We start from the raw sequence: 14257 nt of genomic DNA, 5'->3' as shown, positions 1-14257 counted from the left end.
ACTATCAGAAAGAGGGACAACTCTTCAACCATGAATTGAAAACCTCAGAAGTCTTCAATTTTTTTTAAACTACAAAATCTGACAAATGAAAATGAGTGATATTACAATATGTACACATGTAAGATGAACATCTTGTTAAAATAAATTGCATCATGTAGATTTCTTATAGTGCCATCACATTAAAGAGCATTATCCTCGTGTTTTAATAGTTATCTAGTTAGGTTGTATCTTTCAGGTTTGGAGGGATATAGAGACAGATATTCGCTCCAAGGTACAGCTTCATGTGTACCGTGAATCAGATATTCCCAACAGACATGCCCATTGTAATTCTAATCCTTATATTCCTAATGTTCTGAGACGAAAACTAGGAATGCCACTGCTTAAAGACTAAAGATTTAGCTGTTGTAAATGGAATACGGTACTTTTGCATTCTGTTAAAATTCTTCCATCCTAAACATCAAAGGTCATTAGTGTAAAAGACTGATGTGTGATAATGACTTTTCTACTCCCTAAATTACATTTTGAGATAGAACTACATGTATATGATTTCTGTATAAAACTTAGGAATACCACCTTTCAAAACTGTTACAGTAAAGACTGGTGAATTTTTTATGTTACCTTGTAGTAAAGATGTTATGAAAATATTTCATTTTTTTTCACTATTTTCAGCTACATGCATGATCTTGTATTTTTTTTTTTCGGTTTGGAAATGTAGAGCACAGCCATTATCAGACACTGTTTTCTGAAGTCACTGACACATTCATATGCAGACGATATGTTCTCACTATATATATTTTAACAAACATCAATGTACACTGTACATGTATTATTTTTTTTAAAGATTATCAAAGATGTAAACCAATTTAAATTTCCAATGTTTCATAGGGGCAGATATTATTGATATACATGTACCAAATATAGTCCTTTCCAATTGGTTTTTCTTAAATTCATTGTTGCTCTCACTTTTCCATTGAAGACGGCTGAAATCATCCTAAATGCACTAGAAATGATTTAAAAATGGTTATCAGGATTGTTGAAGAATCAATCCCCAGTCTTGAGATTTTGTTGGAAAGTGAAATCAAACCTGATAGGGGCCATGTTTATTCTTTTCCAACAGAATCCCTCAGCCTTCAGGTGTATTCTCTTGCAATTTTGATAATGAGGTAGTTATTTTAGTTGTTGCTGGAGAATAGCCTTGATCGTGGTGATAAAGAATATTTCTCTTCTGTCAGAGTAGTTTAAGTAACACCTGTACAGCTGGAGGTACAGTAGCAGTTTGATATTTTTATGTTCAAGATAACCATGATGAACCATGCAATAGAAATTATGGGGATTATTTGAAAGGATAACTACTTTGTACCATACTGTAAATGCTTTATCAAATTGAAGATGAAAATGCACCATGTGATGAAATTGTTTATTTATAGTTGCTGTGAGAATGTTTGGATGTTTGTTTAATCTCTTTATACATGCAGTATGTATACCTTTATACACATCTCTTATTGTATATTTATTTATATATCAGTCTATGTGAAAGACATCGGACCGTCGGACCTGACCGATGTGCAGTACCTCAGGTCTGATGCATCATTTTTAACACCAGACCGGAATGTCCGATGTCTCAGAGTTCGGTTTTGAGCTTTACTATTTTGATGCAGAGTCATTTAAATGTTTGTTATAAGTAAAAAATAGCACACAAATCCAAATACGTAAATGAATGTGCTTAAAACCACATGGACTGTCTAAAGTATTATACGGGAGGGATCCCTAGTATAGTAGTATTACTAGTATAATAAATAAGATTCCCTTGGTTTTGCATTTTCACATGTTTCATTACATTAGGTTTTTCGGTCTGACAAAATTTGGTTCGGTCCAGTGTGTTCATTGATTACACAGGACCGAATGTCCTGTGTGGTCCAAAAAACTTTCGCATAGACTGATATATTGTTTTTAATATACAATACACTCAAAGGGTACATTATGGTGCAGTCAGAGTCTGTGATTTCAAATTTTTAATATATATTAAAAAAAAAAATTAAAAACTGTTATTATTTATTATTTTTACTGCAGTTTTGCCTTATGACTGATATTTTTACTGTAGAGATTAGTTTTGCCATATGACTGATATTTTTACTGTAGAGATTAGTTTTACCTTATGACTGATATTTTTATTGTAGAGATTAGTTTTGCCTTATGACTGATATTTTTGCTGTAGAGATTAGTTTTACTACAGGTTTACCTTGTGACTGATATTTTTGCTGTAGAGATTAGTTTTACCTTATGACTGATATTTTTGCTGTAAAGATTAGTTTTACCTTATGACTGATATTTTTGCTGTAAAGATTAGTTTTACCTTATGACTGATATTTTTGCTGTAGAGATTAGTTTTACCTTATGACTGATATTTTTGCTGTAGAGATTAGGTTTACCTTATGACTGATATTTTTGCTGTAAAGATTAGTTTTACCTTATGACTGATATTTTTACTGTAGAGATTAGGTTTACCTTATGACTGATATTTTTGCTGTAGAGATTAGTTTTACCTTATGACTGATGTTTTTGCTGTAGAGATTAGTTTTACCTTATGACTGATATTTTTGCTGTAGAGATTAGTTTTACCTTATGACTGATATTTTTGCTGTAGAGATTAGTTTTACCTTATGACTGATATTTTTGCTGTAGAGATTAGTTTTAAAGGTAATTGTAGAACTGTTATGTATTTAAACACAAAGCAATTGAACAAGCTACTCTTTCATGTGCTTTTTTAAATAGACAAGTTTTTTTCTTTTTATATTTGCCATTCATAGACAGGTCGTACTATGGTGTGGCAGTGTGTCTGTGCATCTGTCTGTCATACTATGGTGTGTCTGTGCATCTGTCTGTCAGCACCTTTGTGGGTCAGATATAAGGCTAGGATAATGAAAATTGGTCCACATGTTCCCAATTATTAAAGGAAGAACAGTATTGATTTCAACGTCAAAGTTTAAGGTTAGACTTACTGCCTAACAGGGGTAATTTTTATAGACACAAAACAAGATGGAAACAGTCTTAATAAGGCTAGGATAATCAAACTTGATATTCATATTCAACCACTATAGACAGGATGTATAAAGATATGGTGCAGTGTTTCCGTGTTTGTTTATCCATCAACACCTTATAGGAACATTAGAAAAAGTACTAATAAGGCTAGATAATCAAACCAGGTACACAGGACGTTCCCCACGCCTGTTATTTCTCAAGGTCAAAGGTAATATTTCCTTTGGTAATCATGAAGGAAAAAACAATACTAATAAGCTAAGATCATCCAATCTGTTATGGTTTAGGTGCCAAGTGTATTTTGAAAACAACTAGTATTGTTTGTTAAGTTATTTATCAAAGTGAAATATTTCTTCAATTTGATGTTTAACTTGAAACTAACATTTTATTAATACTCTTCAATATTAGCAAAGGTGCGGAATGAACACTCTCCTAACCATTTTGTGGCCAAAGAATGATTTATTTGAATGTTAATCTTTTCTACATGTAGTTGCATTTCTGAATATATTGGACTGGCATATTTTACAGCATTAGGATTGTTTTTGTTTAATAAAAAATCTTGTTCCTATTTCATTAGTAGTTGTATTTCCTTTCGATTGATTTATCTTGTTCCTATTTCATTAGTAGTTGTATTCCTTTCGATTGATTTAAGTCTTTACAATAGAGTGAAGAAGATAAATTTAACTCATTGTGACAATCTGATTTTTTAATGTGAAAATATCCAGTGACCCAGTTGCATGATGTAGTGAGAGAAAAAATAAATATAACCTCGCCCATAGTGACTGTTGATGTCTTGTTAAATTTTGAATGATATCGTTAATGTCAAATTCATATTGTCAGTTTAAGTTTTACAAACTTTTGCTTAACTTGGTCCAGCAATTGTCAAAGGACTTAAAGAATCTTGATATTTTTTCTTTGAGAAGAAACAGTGCTTGAGGGAAGTACATGTGAAGCATAGTGATTGTATATATACATGTATATAGATAAACATGCTCTATTCTGATAAAAAGGCCAGCTTGAACTACTTTTCTTTGGAAACCTTTTCAGTAATGTTTGGAATCAATTGATCGATTAAGTGAACCAAGCAGACCACAGGCTTTTAATTCTTGTGGCATCTCATATTAATAGGTTTGTGTAGATTTTTGTGTATAAATATGGGGGGGGGGGGGGGCATCACAGGAGTCAGCAACCTCCTCCATATGCGTTCGCAGTCGCTCGTGTTCTTGACTCCATGAAATAGTTCATGTGTAAGCTTTCCTGTTACCACAGGTACATGGTGTGGTTGGGACGCCGCGTGACATCTTGCTTCCGTAGGATATTATTATACTGTTCATCTTCGTCGTATCTTTAGAGGCACAGACACTCGACTACTGGACCTAGCTTTTTCCTTCTTATTTTACAAAGATATTTATTTCCCCTTTTATACCCAATGAAATGTGTACTGTCGAAAAATATTCCATTTGGTTATAAAGGACAGAGGTTGATAACTGATGAGATAGACGTACAGTTTCATTTACATCGAAAGAGGGATACTTTTAGACAAATCTTCCGATATTTTACGTATAAGAGAAATCTGCTATCAGGGGCGTAATATCAACGGTAGCACAGCGGCCGGGGCTGACACATAATTTTCACTATTTTTTTAAATTCTCGGTACGTGTATCACCGACACCGGATATTGCTACCTATCGAAGTGAGGATAGTTCAAATTATCTCTTATTTCTTATGTTTCATTATATGCAGTACAGTGTAACAAAACATATGAATTTAGTTTTGAAGGCTTTAAAACAATCACAGCCGGGATGTAATTTCTGCTTCATATTTAGATATCTTATTGAAAATAGATATTAACGGCAAACTAACTACTCAACTTTATGATAAACGGAATGACTTCAGCTTCTCCATCGCCAGCTTCCCATATTTATGTAGCAATATTCCATCATCACCTGCATATGTAGGTGTTTATATATCTCATAACTGATTCGATACGCAAAAACTTGTTCTGCGTATGATCAGTTTTTAAATCGAGGCAGGCTACTGATGAACAAGTTGATGGTGCAGGGGTTTCAACAGTCTCGTTGAAAGTCAGCATTTCGCAAATTCAATGGTCGTTATAATGATCTAGTTTGACAATGCAACCTATCATTAGGTCAAATCCTGTCTGACTTGTTTCATAACGATTTTAGGCCGTTCTTGACACACTGATTTTGACTACAAATAACTCCGTTTACCTGATCAAGATATAGGGCTCATGGCAGGTGTGACCGGTCGACAGGGGATGCTTACTCCTCCTAGGCACCTGGTCCCACCTCTGGTGTATCCAGGGGTCCGTGTTTGCCCAACTCTCTATTTTGTATTGCTTATAGGAGTTATGAGATTGATCAACGTTCGTTATCTTCACCTTTCATCAGAGCTGATACTTGTACATTAACGTAGGAACTACGTATGTTGTACAATATGAAGGATTCGAAATTTCTAACATCGCAAAACATCGATTTATACATACGATGTCTTTGCTGTCTTACAGCCAGTGAAACCCGTGGCGCCAGCAGTGCACCTTGCGGACACCGCGAGGTTAACTGTTTTCAGTAAAAAAAAACTTCCCGACCTCCAAAAAACTGTGTCAAGTGTTCTCTAGCTGCTTCTGTCGGCGAGTATCGCACGTAGAATTACCATTTTAGTATATATTTCTTCCTGTGAGAAGTCTTCAAATGTTGATAAAAGTTATGTTACTATTCGTTATTGATAAAGGTGTTACTTGCTCATTTGAATTTCCCCTTGTATTGACTTTCGTCGCCATTTCCCCGTGTAATTGAACGTGTCATTTGAAGTCATCGCCACTGTGAAACTACTATCAGTGAATGATTATACATTATAGATGTGCTGTTAATGCTTTGGTGGAATGATTCTCTTTCTGATGTACAAAATGTTTCAAGGTTATTCAATCTTTTCTAAATGAATGTGGTTGTTTTTCTCAAGGAAAATATGTACTTTTTTTTTCTAAAATTCAATAACAATACTACCTACGCACTCTAGAAACACAAATGTATTCCTCTGTATCCATTGTAGGTTACTCATAATATAAGGCAATTTTATAAATCATTGTAATGGGAGAAGGCTAAGTTTTTGAACTTGTGACTAATTTTTTGTTGTTGATGTTTTTGTCAAAATATGTTCAATTCAAGTATTATTGATATCATTAAACTATTTCTTTTGGTGTAAATTAAGTACATGTAATTTGGTACTTCTGAATTATATGTACTTGATTAATATCAAAACAGATAGTTGCTTTTGACAATCGTCAAGGTGAATGGAATGCAATCGAGCTGTTGATTAATGCGTGTCGCTTGTCAAATCCGCCGACGGTGAAGTTTTGTCTTTCCCACAAATGTTTTTAACGCACTCCATGTCGGATGATTCTAGAATCGATAAACAAAACATTTTCTAACCACATAAAAGAACACACCTAGCTATGGACAATTCCTGCCAAATGTTTGTTTGGGATTTTCATCATTTTCTTTAAATAAAGTTTTAAAAAAAAATTGAAAGTATAATTATTACTTTTTAGCTTCTCGGAACGAAAGTTAAAATGGTCCTTTTTCAAGAAACTATATTAACTATACATGATATAAATGCTGCTTATGGCCTATGTATTTAAGGTAAAATACATGATGCATCTTTCCTCCAAACAATTATAGCTTTAGCTCACCTGAGCTCAAACGAGTGTTTCTGGTGGAGTTTGTCCCTCGCTGCTTGTCTCTTTAATCTTTTCACATTTTCGACTTTCTTGCAGGAACCATCAGACTTTAGGAACCCTAATACCGTCAAAGCATATATATATGAAGGGTGTCCCCCCCCCCCCCCCCCCCCCCCCGAGTCCAAGGGGAAATACACTGTATTTGGAAAATAGTGAAACCAGGAAAGCCGGTCAAAACCTGTATGAACAATCCCTTAAATGGTGAATTTTCAAGTTAAAGACATCTCGAGTGCAATATGTTTAAAATATGCAATTTAAGCATCCTCTTGTAGTACTGGTAAGTTTGTTCATAAAGTTTTACATTAGCTGGGCCATAAGATAGGTTTAAAGTTTTACATTAGCTGGGCCATAAGATAGGTTTAAAGTTTTACATTAGCTGGACCATAAGATGGGTTTAAAGTTTTACATAGGATAATTCTTTTAAAATCTTCTCAAGAACTACCAAGGTTAAGATTGTCAAATTAATACACAAGCGTGTATAGTGTAGATTTGTTTGTTCGCACCATGGGGTCAGAGTGGGGCCACAGTAGGGGTTCAATCGCATATGAACATTCCATAAAAAATCTTCTGAAGAACCACTGGAGTTCAAGAAGTCAAGTTGATATGTATGTGAATCCAATGAGCCATATGGCTCACGGAAATAAAGAAACTGAAACTATGCACATGTCTTCATGAATATTCTTATCTGGATTCAGGGTGGGCAACAGAATAGGTCCAATGTTTTAAATAGGAATATATAGGAAACCATCTTCTCAGAACCACCAGGGTACAACATGCTAAATCAATATGCAAGAGTCTAATGCGGTGTAGATTCAAAGTTGTTCACATCGTGGTATCATGTGCCAGCGCAGGGCCATAGTACAAGTAGGGGTTCAAAATACTACACGGAATAAAAAGGGATTTTTGTCAAAGATGTCAAGAACCATAAAAATTTTCGTGCATCAAATTTTGGAAGCATTCTCATGTAGTGTAGATTCAAATTTGTACAAAGTGGTTCAAGGAGTGGCCATGGTAGAGGCTCCACTATTTACATAGAAATACAAGGGAAAGATATGCGAGAATATTCCTTTAAAGAATCACAAGGGAACAATATGTCAATTTGATTCCTTATGCATTGTAGGATATTGTGCTCTATGTTTAAAAGGCCCATAATTTCTTGTGTGAGCGATGTGGCCCATGGACCTCTTGTTATGGTATTTTGATAGAATAGATATATGTAAAAGATGTTCTCGGTAACATGACCACCGGTTCAAAATTGGCTTGATTAACCTTCGTGACCATAGTCTCTATGATTTTATTTAATCTATACGGTGAGCTCTGTTGTTTTCCGACAACTCTATTAAGATATTGAAACTCGAGAAAAAGATATATTCAATTTTTAAAAAAAAGATAAAAATATCATGGATTTTGAATATACTTTTAAGGATCAGTCTGTTAGAAAACCACACAAAACTATCTAAATACAATTATCTATTGCAAATATTAAAAATATTTTACAAAACAAAACTCTATCTAAAATATTTTTACATGCTTGAACGATAGATCTACGTCACGAGGTAGACAAAAGTGGGCTGGAAAACTACAAAATTTACAGATTCAAGGCGTCAAGGATACGTATTTCAAAACATAAAAACTTTTATAAATTTATGCATATTTCATCAACATGGAATTACTTCGATTTCTTAGAAAATATACCATGAATCTAGCTGTTTATAAGAATAAATACCGTCCATGAGTACGTTTTTTTGTGTTTGTCATAAAAAATTTTATAACAAAGATTTTTTTTGGGGAAAATTGCATCAACAAATTTCACAACATTTACTTCACAATTGGTAAAATTGAGAATTTTGATCTGTTTTCTGGCAGACGGGCTCTTAAAAGTAGACGGACAGAAATCCTCAGAAAGGTTTTTAGATGTATACAATAAAATCTAACATATTGGACTGAGAAATAGATGCGCAACTCTTACTGTTTGTATCTGTTCATCATTTCAATTCACGACATTTTGACACGTTTAAGCACTTGAAAATTGCATAATACCAGTTGAACTTACTAGCTGAACACAGAGTAAGAAAATTCCTTGTTGGTGGCTTTACGTAGAAATAATGATTTATTGTTGTAAAGCTTGCAGATGATATTTCTAAATTTCTGACAATGTTGTTATGGAGTACATTAAGATTATTAAAATGATATTGCATACGTGGAGGTATGCCTAGTGCTATCAAAGATACTACGAGAGAGAGAGAGAGAGAGAGAGAGAGAGAGAGAGAGAGAGAGAAAACAAGATTATTGTATTCTATCGAGGATGCACAGAAATTAACATTAGTTTAAACTGTATTTCATTTCAATAAAAAGAACGATTGAATACATATCTATGGAAAGCCGTGGCGTGCCCCCATATTATTATACCGAAATTATAATAGCTACCAAAAATTAAAAACTATTTGTTGACATTATTATTATATCGCAGCGATAATCATAATCTATCCCGATTTTTAAACACCAAATCATAACACACACCCCTCCTATCGACTGGAAAACAGGTGCATATATATGCACTTATACCAATTCCTCTCTCTCTCGTAAAGAATTTAATGTTGCATGAAAACCACCCAATACGATATTTTTGGAATTTTATATAAATATACTGTAAAGGGCGGTCGGACCAATCACGGCAAAACGATGATCTCCCTGGGGGCCGACAATAAACGACAGGTGTATATAATCTACATCCATTTACTTGTGCGGCAATTCATTATATTTCCTCAAAATAGAATTCTTCGTCTGGACGCTGATGAAGAGCTGAAGAAGTGTTGAAAAACATTTATAACCAATGAACAACAAAAAGTGATAATGTTTTTTTTTTAAAACGGCAGTAACACTGGAATCGGATGATATTGGACTTGGGACGCAAGTGTGAAAAATGTTAAAAAAGCATATTGACTTGTTGGATTTGTTTGTAACAATTATTGTCAAATGTGTGTCCGGCAACGAGTCATCAAACGATCAAAACATGGCAAATGTTCTCTCATCTGAAAGACATTGAGGCATATAATATATCGGTAAAGTAGCATGATCTGGGAAGTTCAAAAATAGCCCAGTCACCTTGTTTTCTTGTTCTTTCAATTAAACATCAAACGGAAGTGTTGTTCCTTGACTACAAAATGTTCTGTTCGTTAACAGTCTTTGTTAAAACCCAAGAAAACATCCCAGAGTTCTGCCAAACACCGGCTTTTCCAGATCCATCGTACATTGCAGAGAAGATATGAATAATTCTAGCCAGATTCCTGAGACATCAACGAATGATGTCATTTTTGCGTTATCTGGGATGTATCGCTACCGTGACGTATATCTGCTGACTGGTCTTTTGGTGACGTTGATGGGTATGACGGGTAACGCTATCATTTTTACGTCAGTCTTAAAGAAAGAGAAACTGCACACGCCTATGTTTGCCGTTATTGGATGTCTGTCCGTTGCCGATTTCATGGCAATCATTATTCGCCTGATATACTGTTGCCTCTTGTGGTATGACGTCGAGGGGATAGTGTTTGATGTTGCTATCATAATATCCGCATTTACGCTGGACAGTTCTTGTGCACATAACGTACTATTGGCAATAGTCCGCTTTATCCTTCTAGTTTATCCGTTTCGATACCAGGGAAAGTTTGAACCCAAGAAAATTATACACTACTCTTGCATAGCATGGCTGGTCGCGTTTATCATCAATATCGGGTATGGCATCTTCACCTTTCAAATCTCACATGGGTCAATTCCAGGAAATTTCCTACAGTACGTAGAACCGAGTGTCATGGCGTTTAAATTTTCCGTCATGTTTTTCACCATCACTATCTTGCATTTTATTTTCGTTTGGAATATGTGGAGAAAAGATACTCACAATTTTGCCCGAATGACGTCACAACTGTCGTTCGTGGTAACGCTCGTCCTATTGGTGCAAGTGCTCTGTATGGCACCGTTTGTGACGTCATGGATTATCCTTTCACTTTATCACCACGGACTCGTTCAGATGAAAACGGAAGACTACATAACAATGAACACGGTTTCAAGCTTTGCACTGCTTCTGAATCACGGCGTTAACCCCATTATTTACGTCATATTTCTACGTCAAGTACGGAATATCTGCTGTGGAATTTGCAAAAAGATATTTTCCAAGAACTTTCGACGCGGAGAAAGAAGTCGAACAACAGAGTTCAGTGACATACCAGAGACCACTAAGATGCACCCTACGAAACACACCTCGGTGTAGTAATGGTGGCAAATTATCTCATATCCCAAGTCTTTCAGAATATTCATTAATTCATTCTTTATTTGATTTTTGTTTTTGTGGCGTTATTTTTCTTTTCGCCATTTTGAAACAGTATACTTAGGGTTAGTAAAACCTTTCACTCTCATATATATTTACATGATATTTGGTAAATACAGGTCACCCTCGTAAAAAATTCGTAGAATTGGCGGTTATTTTTACCATAGTTTACATTTCTGCCCTGTTACGTCAACCCGAATTTTTCTCCAATGGGGAAGGAAATCTTATTCTAAAGTGTAATTAACACGATATGTACATGTAGTTTATTTGGCGTTGATTGAAACCGCACGGGGAATATAATTGATGGTGTATGAGGAAAATTTCATTAAACACTCTGCATTCCATTATCCATATCTTGTGATAGACACACGATTTACAAATTAAGTAACGTTGTTTTGACAATTAAAAACCAATAAATTTTGTATCAGTTATTCATATTCTATAAAGGACAATCTGGTTGTCGACAAGCTTTAGTTTAAATGTGTTTTTGTTAACATTCTTTTTTAATACACAGCATACATAGAAACACGAGCTTTCCTCTCCCAATAAAAGCTCTACAGATCATGGTTTCTCCTTCAGAAAGACATGCGACTCAACACAATGTCAAACCCATTTTTGGAAAACTGCGATACATAGCTTACAAATAATTTTGACAAGCTATAACTAATTCTATTCAAAAGGTATCTGATGTTCAGGAAAATCTTCACGGGCCAAGAGTGTCTATATCGGAATCCATTGGCTAGAGAAGATGGTTTTAACTATTTCCTATTTAGCTTCCTCATGGAGGGAGTAATTTGAGGGACTCCGTGTCAAGTTTGGTTAAATCAGCTAAGAGGATAGAAAACTGGTATGGATGGAAAGTGAACGATGATTACAATAAGATTTTGAAATCGGAACCTTAAACTTTTAAGTAGAAAGTAATCAAGCAAAATAAAACCTTGCAAGACATTTGAAATCCCGATTCACAAAAACAGTGGTAACCTCTCTCTCTCATTGATATACATGTATATCACGATAACATAACAATTCATTAAAACCTACAATAACACACAAGTATCACATATTTTGAATGTGAAGATGACATTGATTATAATCTTATGTCTGTATAAACCTAGTTACATCCAGAATTAGTTTATTAGTATTTGTCTTCTTTTACAGAATCTGCATACCAAGAGACAAAAGGTTATCCAAAACACATTCATGTTTGTTTCTTTTTGTTAAAATTGACATGAAGAGTTCTTCAAAATTTATTCATTATCTCAACAATGACTAAATGATAAAGTACAGAATTATCTTTGCAATTGGCACACGTTGACCCAATGGCTATCCATTGAAATTTTAAAAAGTCATAAATAAATTATCTAAATTCATTTGTCTATTTTAAGTTTCGCAACGATGTCAGCCAGAATATTCTAATACGAGGGATATTTATCAAGTATTTATTACCCCCCCCCCCCCCCCCGGTTAAAAATGAATGTATATGTATGAGAGTATCTTGTATACATATACTGACAGATACACGCTGTATAAGTTCTATTTCACGGACAGCACACTTTCTATGGAATGAAATTGTTTCCGGGATGATTACGGGAAGCCATATAATATGACCTGTCAAACATTCCTTTAAAACTCGAGTAGTGAATATGATATCATTGCATTTAGCTATACAGATGGAACTTTCTGGAGTGACCATATTTATTCTAGCTTGAATTCTATATTCAATGTAGCAACAGCAGACGCATGTTTCTCGGAACATGGTGGTTATTAATTCATGTATGCTTTCAAAAGGATTGATTGATTTTATATTGTTTAACGTCCATCTCGAGAATTATAGGAAGCCGATGAGGCATATATAGATCTGCAATTGTTTCAAAGGATACATATTACCAAGATGAAGCCGACTGTCATTAAATTTGCAACAGCCGACAAGAACGTGACGCCTTTTCCTCAAAATGTTTGTAGTTGATCGTTAATTTCCCCGTTTGTCGATTACAGGTACAAGTGATATTATGCGTATGCTACTAATAATCAAATGATTACGGAAGCTTATTCCAGCCAATCATTTTTTTTTATTGCAAATAAACGCAGAGTTTTGCAATTAAACCAGTGAACTTTGCGAATAAATGCAAAACCTTTTGCATTTAACGGCAATATTTTTTTTTGCGATTAAATGCTATTAATGTGAATAAACGTATATCAATCTAATTTTAATTAGATTGAACGTAAATGTATTCAATTCCAAAACTTTTGCATTTGTTCAGCAATAGAAAATATCTCCCAAACAATTGTGTATTTAGAAAGAATATTTCAGATTCTGTGGGCTTGATTTCTGGTGTCGTCATCTTTACCATAATTCACTTTGTATTGGCGGATGTTTTGACACATATCCATGATTGGGTGATTTTACATTAAACTATATAGGCGGGAGTAGATTAGGTCATTAAAAATAAGAGAGAGGTGAAAAGACACCCCCCTTCCCACACTTGCATGTACTTATCTAAGATAAAATTAATCATGCATGGAGGCTCCTATAGATTTACAACATACTATAAATGTAGGTACTTTATATCTAAATATGGATATGTGTGAGTGAAGGATGGACAAAGGTGAACAAGTCTGGTCCTCTCCATCAGAGTAAATTACTGTGTATGACTGTGAAAACACGTCACCATTCCCTCGCAATATCATCCATTTATCATCAGAAGGGAACTCAAGAACTGAATATACCCCAGGACAGAATTGTGTATGTTTTGCTGATGGCCTTCAGCTGCACTGTTTACACTCGGTATCACAAGCCATTCCACACTAATGTTCACCGCCCTTGTTACATAACCTTAATGGGGAAGGCGTTTCACCATAAATTTAACAAGTCGGCCAATTTACTTGTCCAACAGTCACTTGAAAACAAGGCATCTAGCACTTACACTGATAAGCAGGTATTTTCTGTTTGTTCTAATGTTTTGGCTGACAAGAGTTTGATTTGAGTGACAAATGATTGCTATTTCTGACACTGTCTCTCCCTCAGAATGAGCTTTTGTTGTGCACCATGTTAGGACAAGCCTTCAAGATTTCTTCCTTAAATCTCCATTTCAGAGGATAATGCTACATTAACTCCTTGCCTTTGATATGGCAGGTCTTTAGTT

At 34.7% G+C, this 14257-nt stretch overlaps 1 protein-coding gene across 1 annotated transcript in view; it reads left to right on the top strand.

Annotated features, from left to right (window-relative positions):
* Positions 1-3612, top strand: part of LOC130052307 (uncharacterized) — a 46462-nt gene extending 42850 nt beyond the window's left edge. Inside the window, exon 40 of the mRNA XM_056156785.1 lies at positions 236-3612. Coding sequence (XP_056012760.1) covers positions 236-391 — 156 coding nt within the window. The 3' untranslated portion in view covers positions 392-3612. The remainder of the gene's footprint in view (positions 1-235) is intronic.
* Positions 3613-14257: the final 10645 nt, after the last annotated feature.

Source organism: Ostrea edulis, chromosome 2 (genome assembly GCF_947568905.1).
Source record: "Ostrea edulis chromosome 2, xbOstEdul1.1, whole genome shotgun sequence".
Classification (NCBI taxonomy): Eukaryota; Metazoa; Mollusca; class Bivalvia; order Ostreida; family Ostreidae; genus Ostrea; species Ostrea edulis.
The sequence above is the reverse complement of the archived record's forward strand: the minus strand, read 5'-3'. Positions and strand labels throughout refer to the sequence as shown.